Source organism: Hesperophylax consimilis, chromosome 3, assembly GCF_061612785.1.
Source record: "Hesperophylax consimilis isolate HC1 chromosome 3, BYU_Hcon_1.0, whole genome shotgun sequence".
NCBI classification, from domain to species: Eukaryota; Metazoa; Arthropoda; class Insecta; order Trichoptera; family Limnephilidae; genus Hesperophylax; species Hesperophylax consimilis.
In genome coordinates this window covers 29,462,842-29,487,801 of record NC_142838.1, presented here as the reverse complement: position 1 = coordinate 29,487,801, position 24,960 = coordinate 29,462,842, and the positions used below count along the sequence as shown (strand labels likewise).

Here is a 24,960-nt window from a genome sequence, read left to right as displayed (position 1 = left end):
TTTCAGTTTACTTACAAATGTTGATTTCACAGTTAAAATAATTTTCAAATTCATTTTCCAAAACCCGCCAAAACGATCGAAATCGGACGGGCCACGCGTGACGTCATATGTACCTTGGTAAGGTAAATTCCATTCGAGTCGCTATGAAAACAAACAAAAAATACAATTTAAATGTTTAGCATATTTTCTAAAAAAAAAAACATGAATTATTTTGAAATAAATTGTAAATCGCAGAGGCCTCTGAGGTAGCTACTTAGTCACCATGGATGCCTAATTGTTTTAATTTTTGAATTAGAATGAAATGGTTTACCTTATCGAAGGCCTTAGAGTAATCAGTGTAGATTACATCTACTTGGTTTCTATTGTCTATATTACATGTTAAATATTCCGTAAAATTAACCAAGTTTGTAAGTACTGATCTTTTTTGAAGAAATCCGTGTTGTTGGTTTTGTATATTACGAACAATTGTTGTGTAAATTTGATCGTAGACAATTGTCTCAAAAATTTACTAAATACCGTGAGTATTGAGATTGGGCATACGATTTTACACGGTATACAGAAATCTTCAAGTGAGGCGGGTTACTTTCATGTTTGTATAAGATTATGTTATTGCAATAAACGCCCGGGTTGCCGGCAATTAAAAAAACAAAAACAAAAAACGATTTTTTGAAAATAAATAATTGTTTGTGTTAGGTTTTTTTCTTAGCTAATGAAAATTAATAACATTTAGAGGTTTAAAAATAATATAAATCACATTAGAAATAATCATAATTCAAAAAATAAATTTAAAGATTTTTTTTTAATAATTTTTAAATATGCTCTATAAGTGGAAACCAAAGAGCGGGTGAAAGGGTTGACGTCTATGGGGATAACACCCTGAAGAAGGAACTAGAATTTAATATTGGAGTCAGTAAGATTTAAGTCTAAGGAATGCGGAAGTCAAAATACTAATAAAATAAGGAACTTGGGTGAAAAAGCTTAAAATACATATATTCACATGAAACCGCAAACTCTGATTCTTAAAAATAAGTTTTATTATATGTATATCATTACATGTAGAATTAATAAATTGTTAATTTTCATTATCCTGGCGAAGAAGCAACATGTTAATGTAGATTATTATTGATTAAAAGTGGTGTCTACAAAGTATTTCATATGATAAATTGTCATATAAAAACGATTAAAACTTTTACAATCGACACTCAAAGGTCCTGTGATTGGTCGGCGGTTTCTGACAGCACTAAGGGCCTGTTCAGACACGGCGATAACCGCGCGATTGATAAAATCGCGCGGTTTGAACCGCAAAAATGTTGACTGTTCAAACATCGGCGGTTAGTTAGCGATTAGCGATCAGTTTCAAGATGGAAGTCGAAGAGGAACTAGCGTGTCTGTGGCTGCTCCTGTGAGTATTTAAGAATGTCAATAAAATCTTTTGATGAACTAATTAAACTAATCAGGGAAGATATTTCGAGCTCTGAAACACATATGATGGCAAGCGTGTCACTAGAAGAAAAACTCGTAGTAACTTTGAGGTAAGATATTTATTTATTGTTCATTAAAATCAGCATATATATTTTCTATTATTGTAGAAGACTGCGAGGCAGTACTATATTGAGATGATGGCGATGGTGACCCAGGCGGAATAACAGCAGAAGTTGATCCATTGTAGTAAAATATCCTTGCGGAGTTGTATACTGTTGATTTTGCCAATACGATGTATTAGGTATTATCTGGTGAGCACTGATGCGAACAGAGGGTGGTAAAGCTTGTCCTTTTTGTATAACTTGAAGCAATTCAATTTTGGTCGCTAAACGTCGATTTTCTGGTACTTTTTTCAGTTCTTTGTATAACGATAAACAAAAAAGTTTATCGTCATCTTGTCTGGAAATATTATTTTCTTGAAGTCCTTTTTCAAAACTTTGTCGTGACTCAATGCTTTTTTCAATTAAATCACTTATTCGTTCTTCTGGTATATTTCTTTTCTTTCGTTTAGGGGGACCTACTTCAGTGGCTTCGGTTGCATTGGCGTTTAATTGATGTGTCTCATTATTGTCTTCGTCTATTATTACATTTGACTGTTTATTCATACTGTTAGTAGTTTCATCGTTGTCTACACTCTTCTGCAGGAAAGAAAACCTTGAAAAATACATATATTGGGCTCCTTTACGAGCACCTGAACCGGAAGGAGTTGTTTTCCCTTTTTTGTATTCTTTATTGTAACAATCCCGTATGTTTTTCCATTTTTTTTGGAGTGTTGTACCTGAAAATAATGTAATTATTAATTTTCTTGTTTTAGGTATCTTGGTACGGGTTGTTCATTTTGAGAATTAAGCTACAACTATCGCCTTGGAAAATCTACGATTACAGGAATTGTCCGTGAAGTGTGTAAATCGTTGTGGAAAAAGTTGGTTAGTAAAGTTATGGCCGAACCAACCGAAGATTTCTGGAAGAGAAATAGCTCAAGAGTTTGAGAGATATGCGAATTTTCCAAATTGCATTGGTGCTATAGACGGCAAGCATATTCGAGTTATAAAGCCTGTCGATTCGGGATCATTGTATCATAACTACAAACATTTCTTTTCTATAGTGCTCTTAGCAGTTTGCGATGCCAATTATTGCTTTACTTATGTTGACATTGGGGCTTATGGCAAAAGCAGTGATTCCGCAATATTCAAAAATTCTTTATTTTATAAACGACTGATAGAAAAATCATTAAATATACCACAACCTAAACCAATATCTAATGTAGATTCAACACCACTGCCTTATGTCATAGTTTGAGATGAAGCCTTCGGTTTATCAGAAAATTTAATGCGACCATATGCAGGCAAATGTTTATCACATGAAAAAAGGATTTTTAACTATAGGTTATCGAAAGCCCGACGTAACATTGAGTGCACTTTTGGTATTTTGGCTAACAAATTGCGTATCTTTCACAGGCCTATAAATGTGAAAATAGACTTTGCCAAAGACATAATAAAAGCCTGTTGCGTTCTACACAACTATGCGAGGAGTAGAGATGGTATAAAATATAAAGATACTTTATATACTGCACCAATGACTAGTCTCAATACCTTGCATGCAGGAAGAGGGGCACCGTCATCTTTAAATATCAGAGATAAATTCGCTCATTACTTCGTGAACGAAGGGAGTGTTTCATGGCAAGATTCAAAAATATAATAATGTCAATAAATTTTTCTTACCTAAAATAGATTTTTTTTTCAACGTGTCTTCACCATTTCCAAATATTTCCACCAACTCTTGCCATACTCGGTTCTTTGCAATTTTATCCGAATAATCCGCACACTGAAGATTCCATATTACAGGTCTTTTCTCCACTTTATCAATAAATAACTCCATAGCTAGCTCAGGCGTGCTCTCGTCGTGACATGTTGATCGCGCGGTGCCCGCAACGCTACTGCACGCTGAGGAAGATCTCCATACCGCGTGGGCGCCGCACGATTCTATTTTCTAGCGGTTGAGTGGCGGTAATCGCGAGGTTGGACTAACCGCGCGATTATGTCTGAATGATTATTATACCTCATATAAATACCTGCGTAAAGACCCACGCGGTTCCCGCGCGATTCTCAAACCGCGCGGTTCCCGCCGTGTCTGAACTAGCACTAAGCGTTAGTTCAGACACGGCGGATTCCGCGCGGATGCAAATCGCGAGGTTCCCATCTGCGCGGATTGAAAGTGTTCAGACACGCGCGGTGAGCGTGAGGAGTGGGGTAGGGTGACAGGGTGACGGCCGCTTCATTTCAGTAATGGAAGTCGAAGAAGCAATATGTGTGTACTTACTCCTAAAAAAAAAAAAAACGAAAGTATTGGGTGCATCCAATTTTGCGTGATCGGCTCACCCATGGTCAGTTTATGACTTTATACCCAAAGTTGAGGAATTTTGAGCCTAAATATTTTAACTATTTAAGAATGTCTACAAATTCGTTTGATGAATTACTTGAAACGATCAGTGAACAAATTGCGTTTTCTGATACCCATATGAGGTCGAGCGTGTCAAAAGAAGAAAAACTCGTGATTACTTTAAGGTAAGGTCTTTATTTTTACATAATATCAGTATATATATTTTGTATGATAGAAGACTGTGAGTCAGTGCTAATGCTTGATGAAGGAGATGGAGACGCTGGTGGGATTGTATATCCAGTAAAATATCCTAGTGGGTTCGAGTACTGTTGACTCTGCAAAAAATCTTGTATTAGGCATGTTTTGTTGATTTATTATGCGAACCGGCGATGGTAATATCTGCCCCTTCTCTATTACCTTGAGCAATTCGATTTTGGTAGTCAAACGCTTGTTTTCTGGAACTTTTTTTAATTCCTTGTACAGCGATAAACAAAAAAGCTTATCATCATCTTGATTAGAAATATTATCATTGATTTGTCTCTGTATTTTATCTCGTGACTGAATACTCTTTTCTAATATGCTAGCCAATCGATCTTCTGATGCCATTTTAATTTTCTTTCTTTTATTGGGCAGGGAGCGTATTTCACGTGCGTGGACAAAATTGTTTTGGTCTTTGTTAATGTCTTCACTTTCCTCAGTTTTCGCTTCTTCTATGTTTGTTGTTGTTTCTTTGTTTTCTACTGACTTTTGAAGAAAAGAAAGCCGTTCAAAATACATGTATTTTGAACGTTTACATGCACCTGAACCAGAAGGAATTGATTTTCCTTTCTTGAATTCCTTATTGTAAGCATCACGTATGTTCTTCCACTTTTTTTGCAATGATACACCTGAAAAAAATATCACTATCGTTAAGGAATTGTTTAGTCTTATAAATTTGTGTTGTTATTTTATTGTTTCAGATATCTGGGTACTGGTTGTTCCTTTGGAGAACTTCATTACAACTTTCGTCTTGGCAAATCTACAATTACGGGAATTGTCCGTGAAGTATGTCAAGCTTTGTGGAAAACAATCGCCAAAAAGCTCATGCCCGAACCAAGTGAAGACACGTGGAAGAAAATAGCTATAGACTTTGAAAAGTCTGCAAATTTCCCGAATTGCATAGGCGCCATCGATGGCAAGCATATAAGGATTACAATGCCTAAAGATTCTGGATCTTTGTATTATAATTACAAAAACTTTTTTTCTATAGTGCTGCTGGCACTTTGTGATGCTAACTATTGCTTTACTTTTATTGACATTGGATCGTATGGAAAAAGTAGTGATTCTGCAATATTTAAAAATTCAGTATTTTATAAAAGATTAATAGAAAAATCATTACATATACCAAAACCTACACCAATATCTAACACAGATCCTACACCATTACCATATGTTATAGTTGGCGATGAAGCGTTTGGTTTATCGGAAAATTTAATGCGACCCTATCCAGGAAAAGGGTTAACATATGAAAAAAGAATTTTTAACTATAGGTTATCTAGAGCCCGACGTAATATTGAGTGCACTTTTGGGATTTTAGCAAACAAGTGGCGTATTTTTCATAGGCCTATAAACGTTAACATAGACTTTGCCGAAGACATAATAAAGGCATGTTGCGTGCTACACAATTTTGTTAGAAAAAGAGATGGTATGCAGTATGAAGATACTTTATACACTGCGCCAATGAGTAATCTTAATAGATTACATGCAGGAAGAGGTACACCGTCATCTTTAAACATTAGAGATAGATATGCTAATTACTTTGTAAATGAGGGTCGTGTAGAATGGCAAGACACAAAAATATAATCTTACGTATAAGTTGGTATCTATCACAAAGAATGTAAACTACTTAACTTAACATGTAAAATAAATAAAAATTACTAACCAAAAAGTGCCTTTTTTTCTAATGAATCCTCGTTTTCACCGAAAAATTCCACTAGCTCCTGCCAAGCTCCATTTTTGACAATTTTATTAGAATACTCTGCGCACTGGATGTCCCACAAAGCTGGTCGTTTTTCCACTTCGTCAATGAATAATTCGGTGTCGAAGCGATCCATTGTAACACGACCGATACGCGCGGATTTCACGAAGCAACTGAACGCGCCGATGGCACGTCATAGAAATAGATCCGCGCGGCGTCCGCGCGAATTCATTTTATGGCGGTCGAGTGGCGGCTACCGCGCGGATGCGTGGTCCGCGCGGTATTGTACGAACGTTCTTGTAGGATGCCATATTATTAAGATCCGCGCGGTCGATCCGCGCGGTTTGCATCCGCGCGGAATCCGCCGTGTCTGAACTAGCTCTAAGTGCTAGTTCCTTAAAAAATCCTTTTTTCATGTGATAAACATTTGCCTGAATATGGTCGCATTAAATTTTCTGCTAAACCGAAGACTTCATCTCCAACTATGACATAAGGCAGTGGTGTTGAATCTACATTAGATATTGGTTTAGGTTGTGGTATATTTAATGATTTTTCTATCAGTCGTTTATAAAATAAAGAATTTTTGAATATTGCGGAATCACTGCTTTTGCCATAAGCCCCAATGTCAACATAAGTAAAGCAATAATTGGCATCGCAAACTGCTAAGAGCACTATAGAAAAGAAATGTTTGCAGTTATGATACAATGATCCCGAATCGACAGGCTTTATAACTCGGATATGCTTGCCGTCTATGGCACCAATGCAATTTGGAAAATTCGCATATCTCTCAAACTCTTGAGCTATTCTCTTCCAGAAATCTTCGGTTGGTTCGGCCATAACTTTACCAACCAACTTTTTCCACAACGATTTACACACTTCACGGACAATTCCTGTAATCGTAGATTTTCCAAGGCGATAGTTGTAGCTTAATTCTCAAAATGAACAACCCGTACCAAGATACCTAAAACAAGAAAATTAATAATTACATTATTTTCAGGTACAACACTCCAAAAAAAATGGAAAAACATACGGGATTGTTACAATAAAGAATACAAAAAAGGGAAAACAACTCCTTCCGGTTCAGGTGCTCGTAAAGGAGCCCAATATATGTATTTTTCAAGGCTTTCTTTCCTGCAGAAGAGTGTAGACAACGATGAAACTACTAACAGTATGAATGAACAGTCAAATGTAATAATAGACGAAGACAATAATGAGACACATCAATTAAACGCCAATGCAACCGAAGCCACTGAAGTAGGTCCCCCTAAATGAAAGAAAAGAAATATACCAGAAGAACGAATAAGTGATTTAATTGAAAAAAGCATTGAGTCACGACAAAGTTTTGAAAAAGGACTTCAAGAAAATAATATTTCCAGACAAGATGACGATAAACTTTTTTGTTTATCGTTATACAAAGAACTGAAAAAAGTACCAGAAAATCGACGTTTAGCGACCAAAATTGAATTGCTTCAAGTTATACAAAAAGGACAAGCTTTACCACCCTCTGTTCGCATCAGTGCTCACCAGATAATACCTAATACATCGTATTGGCAAAATCAACAGTATACAACTCCGCAAGGATATTTTACTACAGTGGATCAACTTCTGCTGTTATTCCGCCTGGGTCACCATCGCCATCATCTCAATATAGTACTGCCTCGCAGTCTTCTACAATAATAGAAAATATATATGCTGATTTTAATGAACAATAAATAAATATCTTACCTCAAAGTTACTACGAGTTTTTCTTCTAGTGACACGCTTGCCATCATATGTGTTTCAGAGCTCGAAATATCTTCCCTGATTAGTTTAATTAGTTCATCAAAAGATTTTATTGACATTCTTAAATACTCACAGGAGCAGCCACAGACACGCTAGTTCCTCTTCGACTTCCATCTTGAAACTGATCGCTAATCGCTAACTAACCGCCGATGTTTGAACAGTCAACATTTTTGCGGTTTTTGATAAAATTGATAAAATCGCGCGGTTTGCCGCGCGATTTTATCAATCGCGCGGTTATCGCCGTGTCTGAACAGGCCCTTACTCCGGTGGCTCACTTCATACCTTTGGAGTAGACTTCAAAGTGTCTTAGTTGAGGGAACAAAGTCCAGCTTCTTCTCTGTGCCCTTCGGTGTACCTCAAGGTTCTCATTTAGGCCCATTATTATTTAATGTGTATATATACGATATTCTCAAATGTTTTTTACATGCTAATTACCTAGCATATGCAGATGATAAAAAAATATACTTAGTTATTAAATCAATCAACGACTGCATTAAACTTCAAGAGGACCTCAATCGTCTCTTTGTCTATTGCTAATCAAACAAACTTGTTATTAACATCGCAAAATGCAATAAATTAACGTTTACACGTAATAAAAATAAAATATCCTTTGTATACACACTAAACGGCACACACATCAATGAAGTAAAATATATCAGGGACCTTGGGGTAACACTGGATGTTAAATTAAACTTTATCCAACACACTGATGACATCATTAACAAAGCCAATAAAATGCTGGGATTTATAATTCGCATAGCAAAACCCTTCCACAACATAAACACTCTATATTCCCTTTACACCTCATATATTCTCCCGCACCTGGAACACTGTACACCGATCTCGACTCCTTTATACCAAGCCCATATCGAAAGAATAGAAAGAATTCAAAAAAAAAAATTTAAACACATTAAATTATAAACTAAACTTACACTTCTCAAATTATACCGAATCCATTAAATTTCATAATTTTAACTCCCTCCAAACACGACGTCTAATTTTTGATCAAATCCTATTATTTAAAATAATGGTCTGGACTCACCAGAACTTACCAATTTAATAAATTTTCATATTCCGTCTAGATCAACCCGACAATCTGATTTATTTTATCTACCCTCGCGTAGAACAAACATTCGAAAAAATTCCCCAATTCCTCAATTTTTTTTCAAAAAATATCAATTTTTTTTAAATTTAAAAAAATAAAATCGTAACTTTTGTGTTTATTCCAAGTTAAAAAACAGTAATATTAGGGCATAAAAATAAGTAAGAAACAATTTTTTTTTATAAAAAAATGGATTTTAAGGAATGGATTTTAAGCCCTAAAGTTTGTTAATTTTGATGAAATTTTGTGTACATATAAAAACCATGTTTTTTTAAAGTTTAAACTACCTATTTATTTTTATTCCCTAATATTACTGTTTTTTAACTTGGAATAAACACAAAAGTTACGTTTTTTTTTTTAATTTAAAAAAAATTTGAAATTTTTTTGAAAAAAATTAAAACTTTGGGCCTTGTGCGGGAGACCTAAACATTTAAAAAAAAATCCAAAACTTTTTGTGGTAAGTTGTGGTACCTAGTAGCAACTTTTTTTCAACTTGGAATTTGAAAACAAAAAAAAAGTTAAGAATCGATACACCCTAGTGCACAATATAATAAAAAAAATTACAGCATTGACATTTTTGGTAATAACCTAAAGAAATATCGATATGAAGTAATGCGTACGATCGATTATTAATATGAGAGTATGGAATGTATCGGCAGCATCTCCTATCCTCTTCCTTTTTCCTCTTCCTATCCTCTTCCTATTTTCCTCTTCCTCTCCCCTTCCTTTAACAACAAATTAATTTTAAGAAACTAAAACTTCATTTCTAATGCACTTTAACATAAGAAACTTCTGTGGCTTGACTACAATTAACTTGTATATTTATATCTATCACTGCATATTATATAAAAGCTGTTTGTTTCTTACAAAATAAATAAATAAAAATGAAAAAAAATATTATAAAGATAACATAGCAAACAAAAAATGGATCCCGAAAGGGGAACTGTCACTTTATTAGCAGTATTTGTCGCGGGGAATAAGAACCTCCTGGATCCAAGCAAAAAAAATGACGCCATAAGAATTTCCTTCACAAGCGTTACGAAAAATACTGGGCCTTTTTGACAAAATCAAGAGACATACATTTTCTCTTCAGGTTCCTAAGAAAGAATAATGTTTGAAATACTTAAATAGGTCAGGTGAGAGTACTCACTCTTGACCCCTATATACGCTATCTCACTCTAAACCAGAATGGTCGGGGTGTAGTTTTTGAATGTGGTACCTTTACATAATGTGTATATTCACAATTATACTCGTTGTGGGTAACACTAAAGCTGAACATTCGATCGAATTTTTATTTATTAGGTATTAGCATTAGGGTAATCTGTTGGTAGGTACAGTAAATACTTCGGTGAAGTTTGCTGTCATACGGACACTAATTGATATCGCAAAACTTTAATACATAAATATACGAAAATCCTTTAACCACTCGAGTGCTTGAGTGATTGGCGAGTTGGACATTTCAGGTCTTCATTAAAAAAATAATACTTCGGAATTTTAATACGGAGACATGTAAACTGATATAGCCAATGAATCCACCTTTTTTATACTGTCTATGCTATATTTTTAGGATTTACAAAAAAATATTTAAAAATCGTAAATTCACAAATTCTGCGATTCAAAGATGGCATATTATGGTCTGCGATCACCCAAGACGTATTGCAAAGTCGGCATAATATGCCGAAAATCACTTGAGAGGTTAACATTACCAATGTACATCAATATAAACGTACAGTTTGTTAGGGGTCTATCTCAAAACCACAAATCTGAAGTTCTTTACCTCAAATGCACAAAAATTTGTTCGAACACTGGAGCACGTAGACTAACATTTTTTTGAAATACAAAGTTACTTGCAAGTCACGTAATATCTGACATAGGTAGTGTAAATCCGTAATAAGCGACAAAACCGAAGCGAAATAGATAGGGAAACAAATATAGAATAGGTACCAACTCTTGTAAAAATAATACATATATGCCCATATGTATGGAATAACATATGTACCAAATGTGTTTATATCACCGTCATTTTCCTGAAACACTGTGCTATTCTAAATTGTGCTAAAAAATAGTTAGATTATAGGTACCTACTTTACTTTAAAAAACCTTGAGCTTGGGTTTAAAATTCAGATTTATCCAGTTTGTGGACAGTGAAGCAAAAAAATTAAATATTGCAGCATTACTCGGTTTCAGCAATATTTATTATTAATCGAATACAAAGACCTTTGTTGAAACATTTCACAGAAAAGCAATTTATTTGAGGCAATAAATCGTCGCCAATCACAAAGGCTGAGGATTCAATGCCGAGGAGCAAAGGTGGCATTTAGTTTTATTGGCAAATAAAAAGTATCCCTTGAATAAATAAAGGAAACAGTAATTGATGCGTAGCGGCTACACTATCTATTATTGAAAGGTTTGTTGTGGTTTCATTTTATCTATCAGGATGTTTGGGGGCACTGCAGTATTCGCTTCATCTAAGGCAGCGGTTCCTAAACTTTTCAGTCTTGTTACCCCTATGACCTATCAGGGGAACTGATTTTACCACTCCCCCCTTTAAAATGTTATTGAAGAAAACAATACATGCAAATACAGTCTTTATTATATGTTACAATTTTATTTACTATAATTTTATTTGTCTTATTACCCCCGCAGAATAGCTTTGTACCTCCGCGGGGGGTATTTACCCCCCAGGTTAGGAACTATTGATCAAAGAAAACTCACATTTTCACGTTCAATGAACTCGAATTTGCTTTGAATTGAAGTGTCATTCTCAAAATAGGAATAAGTTGCGCGAAGAAAATCTTACAAGCGTTGAAGTAGGTAAGAAAATTATTTTATTTTGTCAATTAATTCATTCATAATTCTATATTTCAAATGCGTATCTTTTTTTGTTTAAATTTTGACAGATTTCGTGATTTATCAAGCAGGGGAGTATAACTCCGATAGAAAATTGGAACCGAAATATTGTGACGTCATATGATTGCCTAACTATATCCACCAATGAAAAACTCTGAAAGTCTATGGAAAAAACTTTCAGAGTTTTTCATTGGTGTAAAGTATAATAAGTAGGCTCCAAATGAGAAATTTTACTGTCTATACATTGGCATATCTATGTTTTTTTAGAACAAATTTGTTTCATACAAATAGACCGAAGAGATCGATCTAGTGAGTGGTTTATTTATGATAAGTTTACTCACTGTGTTCATTCGAAAGGTTAATTTCTGATCGTCTTCTCTCTAATTTATCAACAAAAGAATAATTATAGTTCAAAGAAAATTATATTTGAAATGATCCTTAAGTAAATATTTTATAACTACTTTTAGGTTAACAAAACCTACAATTATTATAATATTTTACTTGATTTTCGACGGGTCTCATTTGACAAGCTTATTTCATAAATAATCATGTTCTATAACATTATAAAAATACAAGAAACATTGTCTTTTTGCACTACTGTGAAATATGGATTTTTTTACTGTCCAAGTTTAGCCCACAAATCACAGGTAAAAAATATGTATAAAATATTTTCAGCAATTTTTTTTCAATAGTAGGTACTTACATTTAACGCATTTTTACTTTAGTTAGCAATTCAGATGAAATAAAACTATTATTATTATTATTTGATCGTTAACATTTATTTTAGTTATGTCGGAGTTAATAAATTAGTTCTGAGTGCAACAATATTACGTTCCTCTTAATTGAACAATTTCTTCATACCATAGGTACAATATTATTTCCTTCTGATTTCTGATACCATAAAATCTGTAGGAATAATGGGTTCATTGGCATCGATTCATCCGATCACGTACGCAGTACGCACGCTGATCTGAGATACCTCAGGGTTATAAGTAATCACAAGTTATTACGGACAAAATACATACCCGATCGAATAACAATACGCTACACCTGTTATTATTGAGTTATTGTATTACACCAAAAGCTAATGATTCGGCGGCTTCCGCATTTAATGTTTAAACCGTTTTATTTGTATGGAGGAGGAATAAATATTACTTTTGGCTGCAATACAAAAACTCTCAGATTATGTTACACTGTTGACAAATCACGACAACTTGTGACAAATACTACTACTTGATAAAAAAACATATCAAATAATTATAAGCAATAATTAGTCGCCTGAAATATCAATACAAATTGAAAATATCTCCCGAGTAAAAATAAATACCGCCAACGGGAATAGAACCCGTACCTTGTGATTGTCCGGTCAGGTGCTCTGAACCACTGAGCTATGTCGGCTTATTTCCAACCCGCCAAATAATTCAATATGTACTAGTACCTCAATCAACAATTACTGCTTATTATATTTTTTTCACCTGTAAACAACCAACTTTATTTTTGTAGGTAAGGCTTTGTTAGTGCTAAATTTTCCACTAGATGGCGTCGAGACATATTATATCTATATTTGTTGGTGAAATATTTTGACTTGTCAAATATTGCATAAAACCTTGTCTTATAAACATTAGTTTATCATTATAAAAAAAAACATATATTATTGACTCTCTTCTTTACCCAGTCAACCAGTAACCAGGTAAGCAAGTGCAACTCTCAACGGGAACGGTTGCGCGGCCGCGGACAAAACTTTAATTTGTATTTGAGGCCAAAATGGGTAGTTTGGTTGGGTAACCAAACTTAATAATATTTTTTTAAATCAAAGGGTGGTACAAAAATCTAGCACGAATATTTGCTACTATATTTATTTGTGTTTAAAATTCGATTTTTACGATTTTAGAGGCAAGTTTGTCAACTATTTGTTACATGACGGTGAAACGCAACGTTCATTATATTCTACACTTTCATAGATGGCGGTAATTTAATTATTTCATTAAAATACACTTTCTGCAAGTTATAAAGCAATCTTTAAAACATTGGCGTAGTATTTGTTTGCGCCTGTACATACGCAATATGAATAAATAGATTTGTCCCTTTAAGAACTCGATACTTTCGAGAAATGCATACTAACACAATATTGTACTGATGATTCAATCCAATTTTGTATCTGTATGCCTTTCTTGGAAGAATTTAGTTTTTATATGGACAAAACTATTGACTCATTTTCATATTGCTTATATACGGGCGCAAACAAACAATTCGTCTTATTATTGTAAAGCATAACTTGTAAAAAGCGTATTTTAATAAAATAATTGAATCTATAACGAATGTCGCGTTTAAGAGTGATTGTATACCTGACAAAATCAACTATTTTCGACACACACGAACTCTGTTGTTCATTTCCAAAACAATATTTTTTCTAACTAGAATTTATTTTAAAAACGTTTGCCTGAAAACAGTAAGATGGCGGTAGTGTAAATCTTCGTTATAAAAGTTATGAATTTCAGTTACCAGATGGCACTATTTTTTTGTATTATTTATTTAATTAGAATATAAACGAATATATACAAGGTAACATTTAATTTAATTGTATGTATTTTAATATTTTTACAGAAAGCCTGACATTTCTTTTTTTTTATGCTTCCGATTTTGTTGTCCGGGTTAAATCTTCCCCATAGGAAAAACTAAACCCTTCCACTCACTTTTCCACAAATGATCATCTAGTCAATCAATATTATGTAAGTGCATTATATAAGCAAAATAAATACAAAACAATACAAGAACAACACGTCAACTCACAAAAGATCAAATGGGAAAATAATTCACCGACTCCAGATATTTTCATATCAGAGGGTTCGGCTCGGTAGAACTTCTAACAGGGCCTATAAATCCTACTGATCCCTCAACATAAATATTAAAAAAATCTTTTGTTATCCTACATGTATTCAAAATGACCGACTTTTGCATCTTTATATATAATTTTTTTGAAAGATCTAATACGCCTAAATTTTTAATTAGAGAGCTAGGTATAATGCCAGTAGCCGAAATAACGAATGGTAATATTTTTATAGTCTGAGAATGCCAAATTCTTTTTATTTCATTTCCTAAATCTGTGTATTTTCTTATTTTTTCGCTAACAGATTTTTGAATATTACAGGAATTTGGTATAGCGACATCAATGATATTAGTTAATTTTTTTAATTTTTTCATGTAAAACTATATCGGGTCTATTATGACTAATCGCTTATATTATTATTATTTCTTCATATATCTTTAGTCCTGATTTTCCATATTATGACATGTATGATGATGTATGTGCCAATTTCTTAATTATGTATATCTCTATTAAAAACATTTTGGCATTTGGTTTTACATAGTTTTATGCACAATAATTAACACATTAAATTCAATAGATAACAATGAATTAAATGAAATAATATAAATAAATAATTTTTTAAGTACTTAAAATTTTAAATACCAAAATACTTTTAACAAAATAAAATTTTATTGATTCTGTGGTCCAGAATAAATATCTAGGTTCAGATATAAATGCTAATACTTCTTTATTTGCGTACACCGGGTTCGAACCCGCGACCTTCGGAATGGGAGTCCAAAGCTTCACCACCGGACAGGCCGGCCGTCAGATGCACGCATTGTAAAAAATATACCTACATCTGGTCAAAAAACAGAGTACCTCTGTTCGTTCTACCTCGGTCAACAATAACCGTTATAAATAACATTATTGTTTTCTAAGGCCCACAGAAACGCCATCGGGCCCAAAATTCGCTTGTATTCAACAGTCCTTGGTGAAGCAAAACCTCAGATTTGGCAACATTCAGTTCATTTACAACGATGCCACATAGCACTCAGAACTAAAAAGCGCCTTGCGCGGGTGGACATTTTTGTAAGTTGTTTTACAGTGGACGGTAAATTGATATCCCGACCTAAAAATGTCAGGTTATTTGTGTTTTGTCTTTTCATTCAAGTTTTTTTAGAATAATTTACAAAAACAATAATAAATATCGAGATATGGCCCGACTCAACAGGATGACGACCTCCGTGACGTCGCGGGTTACAATCTTGGCGTGCACGAATACCAACCTACATTTTATTTTAATAATTTGTGTTATTTCACAATGTACATAAGTATTATATTTGCGGCATTTTCCAGAGCGTTAGATACTGTCAGTATCGCCCCGATGAAAGACCACAAATCATTATTTAAATTTAGACCGCAGAACGGGTATTATTTATTGAATAAGTGAATCTACCTGGCTATTCAGATTTGGTCACCAAACACGGCTAAAGCCATTTCAAGCAACGTTTCAATTCTGAATGGTGGTCTTACACCAGGCGATACTGAGAGTATCTTTCACTATGGAACGTACCGCGCATATACCATACGTATATTAATTCATTAATTGTGAATAACACAAATTAACCAAATAAAATTTACTTGCCCATTCCGATATTCGATCCCGCAAACTTCGAGGCGAGAGTTTTACAGTATAGTGTACAGAATAGCATAACCTAAGCCAGTGGCCGTTTGGCTTGAATAACTGAAACCGATTTATACGTTGAATATTGGCTTATGACATGGGAAGAGTCAATAGCGAACCATGATAGCGCCATCTGTTGGGATATTTAAAAGAAGCTTTTAGTTCGATGTTCTACCGTATTTAAAATTTCAAATAGGCGCCAGCAGACGGCCTGTTTTAAAAGTAATTTAAAAATCTAAAAGTTCTTTCTTAAATTGTAGTATAAAATTTTTTAAATTAACTTTAAAAAATGGAAAAATATAATACCAGTAATTTATCGTTTAGTTTTGTTAAATAAACGTATCCAAAGTTTTACAATCTGCATTTAAAAAACAAGTACAATTAGAGTTTATGAAAAAATTAAACTACGAACCTATTTTATTTATTTTTTAGTTTTTTTTTCGTACGTTTAAAGAAAACCCCTTCAGGTATTTTTTGACGATATTCAGCCTTTAATAGTATTTTTTAAAACGCACGTATTACGGTCTGAAAAAGGTCATATTTTCGATTTGATTTTGATAATTACTAAGCCTATGTTAATTTAAAAAATGTATAAAAATTTTTTTACTTGTTGAAAACACTATCATAATCGATTTGCTTAATAATATAATCATTATTTTAAATTAATAAAAAACTACACTCGGCCTTAACCTCAGTGGAAATTATAAAAAAAATAATCACGTCTTTTGTACTAGGCAAAAATTATGATATTAAAAAAACTCTTTTGATGGGTTTAAATTTAATTGTTAAACAACCCATTTACGTTGAAACACAAATTTGTCGTATAAAAATTCTAAATTGCCAATTATAGGACAAATATAATTATATCATATATTCGAATACAAAGTTGTGTCAAAATTTCAAAGCAATCAGTGAAGAACTTTCTCAGATTTAAGATTTTGAACCGTACATTTTTATTTATATAGAAGATTGTATTTACATTTTTTTGGTAATTACCATAAACTCACAAAATAATGTGCAGTTGCCTCTAAAATCATAAAAATTCAATTCTTTAATGGCCTTTATTTTCTAATTTAAAACATAAATAAATAAAGCATCACATATCCGTACTAGATATTTGCTATACTTTTTGATTAAAAAAATAATTATTCTGTATGGTATTTGTATATACAGTATATTTGTACCGGGGGGGTGATTTTTTTTGCCTTGGGCGGCTCGCAACGCAAACACAGTCATGGTGGAATTGAAGTTTGGCTATCATCAAGGCAATCTTTACTCTTCAGGCTGCAACCAGGAAAATGCGGAACTGCACTCGTAACATAGAATACGAAGCCACGAAGCCAGCGCTTTCCTCTGCTTGGTATTTGATATCGCTTGTTATTTTAGATTATTTCCACATATTTCTTCTTCACTATAAGACAATACGTTGATATTAGACTTGTAAATGGTGTTGAAATGAACTGTTGATATTTTATTATGACTAAATAAATATGAACACATTGTGTCTATCTTCCACACACAATATATTAAGCGGGCGCGGAGGAACGAGCTGTCCTCTGATTTATGGAAAGCTCTGAAATGCCACTGTCAAGGCTAAAATTCATGGCTTCATCACCACACCACCACATTAATTTCCACCAACCTTCATTGCTTTCCTTTCCTGATACTATCACTTCGTGTTATTGTTTTTTTATATAATATGTCGGTAATAATGGCTTGGTGGGGGGTAACATCTTGCGGGAAACGCAATAATACCCTTTGTAACACTCGAAGAACATGGGTTGGTTGGAAAAAAACTGCCTTGCCCAACTTTAGACACTTCACTAGAGTAGTCTAACCCAAAAATATTATTTAAAATATTATTATATACATTTGGTGTCGATTTTGTAGTACCTATAACCCTTTTGAAGTTAAAAATTTTCAGGTTAAATTTAAAAACATAATAATCCTCTAGTTGCCGTAAAAAATAATAATCAAAATGTTCAGATCGATTTTTTTTAATGTTCCATATCGTCCCTTAGCTTACAACACCGCTCAAGTCGAAAATTGGCGGTTTTCACATTTTAATGCCGATAGATAGAGCTGCTCATTGCGCGTCTAACCATTGGTCACATGATATAGATTTCAGTCAATTAGAAGCCTTCATTCAAAAAGTAGTAACAGCGCGCAAGTCGGTTAGCCTCTCAACACCGCACAAGTCGTTAGTCTGTCATACATTTCTCGTAAAAGTACTTCGCGCTCCGTGATTATTATATTTTTATGTGAGTTTTATCGCTGAAAGGTCTTTGCAAGATGTTTTAATAGAAGATTAAGAGGTAAGCTATATAGTACAGTAATGTTTATTCATTATCACATAATATTCATATAGAAAGAAATCATTATTGAATATCTTCATTTACTTAAGCGGTGTTTACTAACCAGCTTTTTTAACTTGGGCGGTGTTTCAAAATGTATTTTATTTCTTTGAGGAAGCTCAATAATTGAAATACACTATGGATGGAGAAGAAATTGATTCATGGAGTTCAGGTGATGATGGTGTTTTGCAAGAAATCTAAACTCAGATCATGTGACAACATAACGAACAAAAGCGGCAATATTTATTTGAAAATTTCTGGAAGAACATGAACTGGGAGCAGCAAAGATCATTTATAACTTCTCATGTTAATAAAGTACCAAAGAAAATTACAAAAAATCCAGAAATCATCCAAAAGAACTGATAGTCGAACTTACGTTTTCACGATTGATAATGTACGTCACCAAGTCTGTAAAAAAATGTTCTTGGCCACTCTTGGCATTAAAGATTCGTTTATAAGATATTGGCTGACAAAAACAGACTGTGCCACGCCTCCAGATTTGTCTACTTCAACCAGTAACCGCAGAAATCCAGAGAAAATTGAAGACCACAAATATGTTGAAAAGTTTTTAGCAGGTCTTCCAAAGATGCCGTCGCATTACTGTCGTGCTAAAACATCACGAGAATACTTAGAACCAATTTTCTCGAACATGACACAGCTCTACCACACATATCAAGAGAATTGTGAGTTAGAGGGTAGAGAATGCCTTGGTCGTAAATTATTTGACAAATTATTTTTGAAACTCAATCTGAGCCTATTCTACCCGAAGAAAGATCAATGTAACGATTGTTGCAGTCATAAAACTGGAAACATTACGGATGAAGAATACGCACAACATGTTTTGAAGAAAGATCGAGCCAGGAGAGAGAAAGATACTGACAAAGATATTGCACAGTCTTGAGCTTGTCATGTATTCACACAGGATGTTGAATCGGTAAAATTGGCTCCGTATCTTCAAGCTAATGCAATTTATTATAAAACTAAATTATGTATCCATAATTTTACATTATACAATTTAGCAACTGAAGAAGTAATGTGTTATTGGTTCGATGAGTCAAATAGCACACTTGAAGCCTTTGTTTTTGCTTCATGCTTAGTAGACTATCTAGAGAAAGTTTTGAGCCAGAAATTATTGCTTGTGATTTTATATTCCGATGGCTGTTGTGCTCAAAATCGCTATGTTACCTTAAGCAATGCTTTATTACGTTTAGCGATTGAAAAAAATATTGTAATTACTCAAAAGTACCTGGTAAAAGGCCATACCCACATGGAATGTTATTCCGTACACAGTGCAATAGAGTGTAAATTAAAAGGTAAAGAAATTTACCTTCCACAACAATACATGGCTATTACTAAAACCGCTAGGAGTGATCCTATGACTTACGAAGCTCGTTATTTGGACTATTCCTTTTTTACCGACTTTTCGAAAGAATTAATTTATAAATCTATACGGCCTGGTAAAAAAGCAGATTACCCAGCCGTCACAGATGTACGTATACTAGAATACAGACCAAATGGCACAATTTGGTATAAAATTGGTTTTGATGACGAGCTTCAGCCGTTACCACATCGTCCCACGCCAATTAACAGCATTAAACAAATAAATCACCTGCAGAAATTGTATGCAGCTAGAATACCAATTACAAATCGGAAGTATAAAGATTTGCAAGACCTAAAAAGTGTATTACCATCTAGTTGCCACTCTTTTTATGATGACCTTCCGCACAGCAATCGCTAAAGACTGCAACTAACTATTAGACTGGAGATTTCGAGTATATTTTTTTAATTTTATAAAATATTACTATTATATCTTGTTTAGTTGGAGTTTATTAAAGACTATGTTTTAAATATTTTCCTGGTAAAATAAAAAATAATAATAATAATAATTGCACTTAGGTACGCTCTAAAGGTTCGTCTGTCACCAAATAACTTAAAGCAATTTATCTCAACAATGTTATTCTTAAGATTTAGGTTATAAATACCTATTTATAACGATTGTTAATTATTTTTGAAATATTTCTTGATAAAAACTTTTCTTTGTAAATCATCTTTAATACCTTATTCCCTAACATTTCCGCAAGCAACACCGCCTAAATCTAATAAAATATCAGTCAACACAGCTCAAGTCATAAAATAAAAGTTAAAATAAAGTAAATTGTCAAAGTAAGTATAAATAATTATTTCTTAACCTCTAACTAGGGTATTTATTAAGTAATAACAGAAAAAATCCACCGATTTTTTAAAATAAACAGTTTTTTTCGTCTCCTGTAAAGTTGGTAAAAATGACTTATGCGGTGTTGTTAGCTAAGGGACGATATGTAATGTAGAATCACCAGTTTTACATTCGTACTGCGAGTTTCAGGACACCGCCACCGTTTATAAATGACTAGTTTTCAAAAAGTTAGGGTTAGAACACTCTAGTGGCATCGGAAATAAACTGTATACCGAAGGTTAACATTTCGCATTCATGAATATACTTATACCATATTGACATCTTCGATAAGTACATAGCCGCGTCTTCATCTCAGGCGTTTAACCCAATAGCTGCCATGCCTGCCGAGCGGCGTCGCACCACCGCGTCACGTCACGTCACGTCGCGGTCGTGTCAAATGTCGTGTGACGCCATATTAGGCACTTGTGATTTGTTGTTCTGTCATTATCTTCTGCGTGGTGATTGGGAGGTGGTGTGATGGCCACAAATACAAAAACATCCACTGGACCGATTACGGATCGTAGCCGTTTTTTTAAAAAATATATTTTGTATCCGAGTTGCAATACCGCGATCAAGATGGTCATCGATATATTTTTGGCTTGGCATAAATGGACATTGATGTATTTTTGACCCAGTTTGGATTGTATCTCAAACTGGTTTTTCTGATCAACATGATGTTAGGTGTCGATCTGGCATGGCTATTAATTTTCTTTTTTTAAGAAAAAACAGGGTATTTATTGTACATTCATTTGCAGGTTATGCTTATAACATCATTATGATTAATTTTTGAATAAATTACTACAGTGTGGTATGGGCTCTTCAGTAGTCGTGGTAAATCGGCGTGGTTAATTAATAAATCGTGGTAAACTGTTTTTATTAAAATATCAAAGATATCACTTCTATGCATAATCTGCTCAGTGGTTTGACATTTAACCGAGTATCAGATATTTAAATACATGTATTTGAATTTCGATATCGTTTTCTTGATTGAATAAATAAATTAACGAATTAATGAAATTTTGGGAGTGGAAATCAACCCATCCGATTGAGCTGAAATTTGGCAGATGGACTCGTTCTGGTTGACAATGCATTCTATTAACTTTTGGAGGCACACACACGCATTAAATTAAAAAAAATTACAGGAGTACGAACTAAATTTCGGTACAATACAATTAGGATTTGGCTTAGGTGTTAGCGGTATTGATTCCGGTCCCTGGGGAGGGAGGTTCAATCCTCAGTCAAACCATTTTTATTTTAGTTTTAAAGTACTTTTTAAAAGTTCAAGTTTAAACAAAAAAAAACTTTAAAATTGGCTACTAGCCGGGCCTAAACTGTATAAATAAAAATTCTAAATTATAGACTTCTTCTAACATGTAAATTTTGTAAACAGTTTGTCTATTATTACTTAAATATTCAATAAGGATCATTATCCTAATAATTTGGTATTATCATTACATCAATGGGTATTATCTTATACCTATATATCCAACCTAAGGACTTTTTGTCGCATCATGATATTATTATCTTTACGTTGTTTTATTCGATACCTACAAAGTCCAATACAGATTAGAAACTTTGGTTACCTGTATTCCAATACAGATTAGAATACAGGTAGCCAATGTTTCTAATCTGTATTGGACGATACCTACATAGTCCAATACAGATTAGAAACTTTGGTTACCTGTATTCCAATACAGATTAGAATACAGGTAGCCAATGTTTCTAATCTGTATTGGACGATACCTACATAGTCCAATACAGATTAGAAACTTTGGTTACCTGTATTCCAATACAGATTAGAATACAGGTAGCCAAAGTTTCTAATCTGTATTGGACCATACCTACATAGTCCAATACAGATTAGAAACTTTGGTTACCTGTATTATTTGATGATTGATTGATGAAGACGAGATCTCCGAGGCGTATGTGTGGTAAACCCACGTAGATCGTATGAAAAAAGAAATAAGGCGATTCCCAAAGAATGCAAGATAAACGTAATGAGTAAGACTTAGAAAGGGACGCTTAGGAGAATATATGACGCATATGTGAATTGTAGAAGATGTTGAGGACGCCCGAGGAAGACATGATACGATCAAGTGTATCAAATAGTGGAGTCGGACCTTGTTAAGAGTGAATGTGATGATGCAGAAGTGTGTGCTAAGACCGAGTTGTTTGGCGGACCATAGTGCGGGAAGCTGCTTGATGGTTAGTTGTAAATAATGATGATTGATTAATCATCGGAATTATTCTAATTAATTACTCGGGTGCGGTTTAATTTCAGATTATTCCAATATACGAGTATATGCTCGGTTCTAATTAGACCGATTAAAAATCATAACAGAAATTTCAATATAATTGAAACATCACTCGGCACAATTTGACAGGCTTCGTCTGCGGCCTTATAATGTACCGTTCAAAGAAACCACTTTCATTGGCTGCAAAGGAGGCCTTGATCGCCTGATCATACGACCGGAAATTACCGAACATAGTCGGAGATTCCCGAACCGAAAACAATAATGAACCTCACTCACAGGTAGGAGATACTCGTTGATTTAAAACCTTTTCAGTATCTTTTACGATGGGCAGTATACATATTGTGGGTATTGCATTTCGGTAGTTTTACTACGTAACGGACCTGAAAACTGAAATTGTTGTATGTTAATATGTATTATGAAAGATCTCTCGTCTCTGAAGGATGAATGAAATAACTAACTATTGATGTATGTGTGATTATCAAAGATACGCATTCCGGTTGACTGTGGGTCCTGCGTAACTCTGGTTCGAGAACTCTGAAACTCGGATTTAAAAAATAAATAAATATCATTTTCAAAATTTGAACTGATTGTATGACTAATTCAAACATGCGATAAAGAACCTGTCAGATTTTTTTCTTTTTCAAAATTGAAACTGATTTTATCCCGAATTCAGACTATTCCGTGAATTTTCATGGATAAGTGATAATTTCAAAGATAATTTCAAATAATCACTGTATTTGAAAGATAGGACGCGAAAATTGTATTACGTAGGTAATATACGTAATTTGTTGTATATAAGGCAAATGGTGTTTGTGTATTTGGGAGATTATAAGGTCGCGAGAAATGGTACCTAATGCTCAAAAACAGATTAGATGGACAGTGAATGCAGTAGTCGCTAGCAAAATGTTGTCAAAGGAAGCGAGTCTAGCAGTCCACTGTAAAGTTCTGTTACCATTCCTGATCTATGACAGTTAGACAAGAAAACGGCAGAGGAAGGAAGAAGGTAGACTTACAGCAGAAATAAGATATAACTTATGCTATAAAAACTGACCGATTAAAACATTATGGGCACGGTTAGGAAAGGAATTATTATGTGGTGTTGACATGCAGATCGGTTGGATGGAGAAGAATATGTATGATTTTGGATAAAGCAAGGACTCCACCGGCCTCCGTGGACAAATGTATATAATAAAAAATAATAATTACTTTCAGTACTCTGAAAACTGAGTGCATTCATCGGTTAATTATGAATGTTTGCATATATTTGAATAGTTTACCCGGCGCCGATTCGACTTTGCCGATCATAAGTTGTGAAAGTAATTTTGACCTTTAGTTGACCTTGAAGACTATGTTCCTAACAAATCAAATCAAATGGTCGATAAAAAAATGATGACTTAATATTCTTTGATTGATAATCAGTTTCGAATTTAAATGGTCTACCATTTCAGTTTTATGGACGCATTTCTAAGATATTTTCTTGTACTTAATGCTACGTCGCCGGAAATAACAAAGCAACTCGTTAAAAAAACACTAAATATTCTTACCAACGAAAACATTTAATCTTTTCAGTTTTACAAGGAAAATGGGTAGATACGACGAACTGTCAGAACATACTAATGTATAGAATTACGCCTCTTCGATATTCTGTAGGTACTTTTGCACGAGTGTAAATGTTACTAGAGAAATTTCCTTATTTTTAATTGCCTACATTTATTATTATTTTACAGACAAATTATTTAACAATATAACATCGGCAGACGAATGACCTGAATAAAAACCTGCATAAATAGAGAAATAAGTCAGATATAGATATACAGTAGTCAAAATCTGAACAGGGGCTCGATAAAGTCCAAGAATTGAGTCTTATAACAGAAAAAAGGAATTTATTAGCTTAACGACTAACGAAAATCATTTAGACTTAAACCAAATAATTCAATGCTTTCTCGACATTATGGACAAAGGAGAAACTAACCAACCATCACGCGTTTGGGCAGGGGTGGGCAGAGAGGATGCCATGGTCCGACTCAATTATCTGATTCACTTGATCGTGCCATGTCTTCATCGGGGGTCCCCAACTTCTTCTACCATCCAAATTTA

General features: G+C 33.8%; 1 protein-coding gene and 1 pseudogene across 1 annotated transcript; both read right to left on the bottom strand.

The window, feature by feature from the left end:
- Nucleotides 1–1,580: 1,580 nt before the first annotated feature.
- Nucleotides 1,581–3,360, bottom strand: LOC149425237 (uncharacterized). Its single transcript, XM_089650752.1, has 2 exons — nucleotides 3,204–3,360; nucleotides 1,581–2,260 (listed from the first exon to the last, which is right to left on the bottom strand). Exons 1-2 carry the CDS (start codon nucleotides 3,358–3,360, stop codon nucleotides 1,581–1,583), a joined length of 837 nt encoding a protein of 278 aa, XP_089506878.1.
- Nucleotides 3,361–4,061: 701 nt separating this feature from the next.
- Nucleotides 4,062–5,954, bottom strand: LOC149425236 (uncharacterized; annotated as a pseudogene).
- Nucleotides 5,955–24,960: the final 19,006 nt, after the last annotated feature.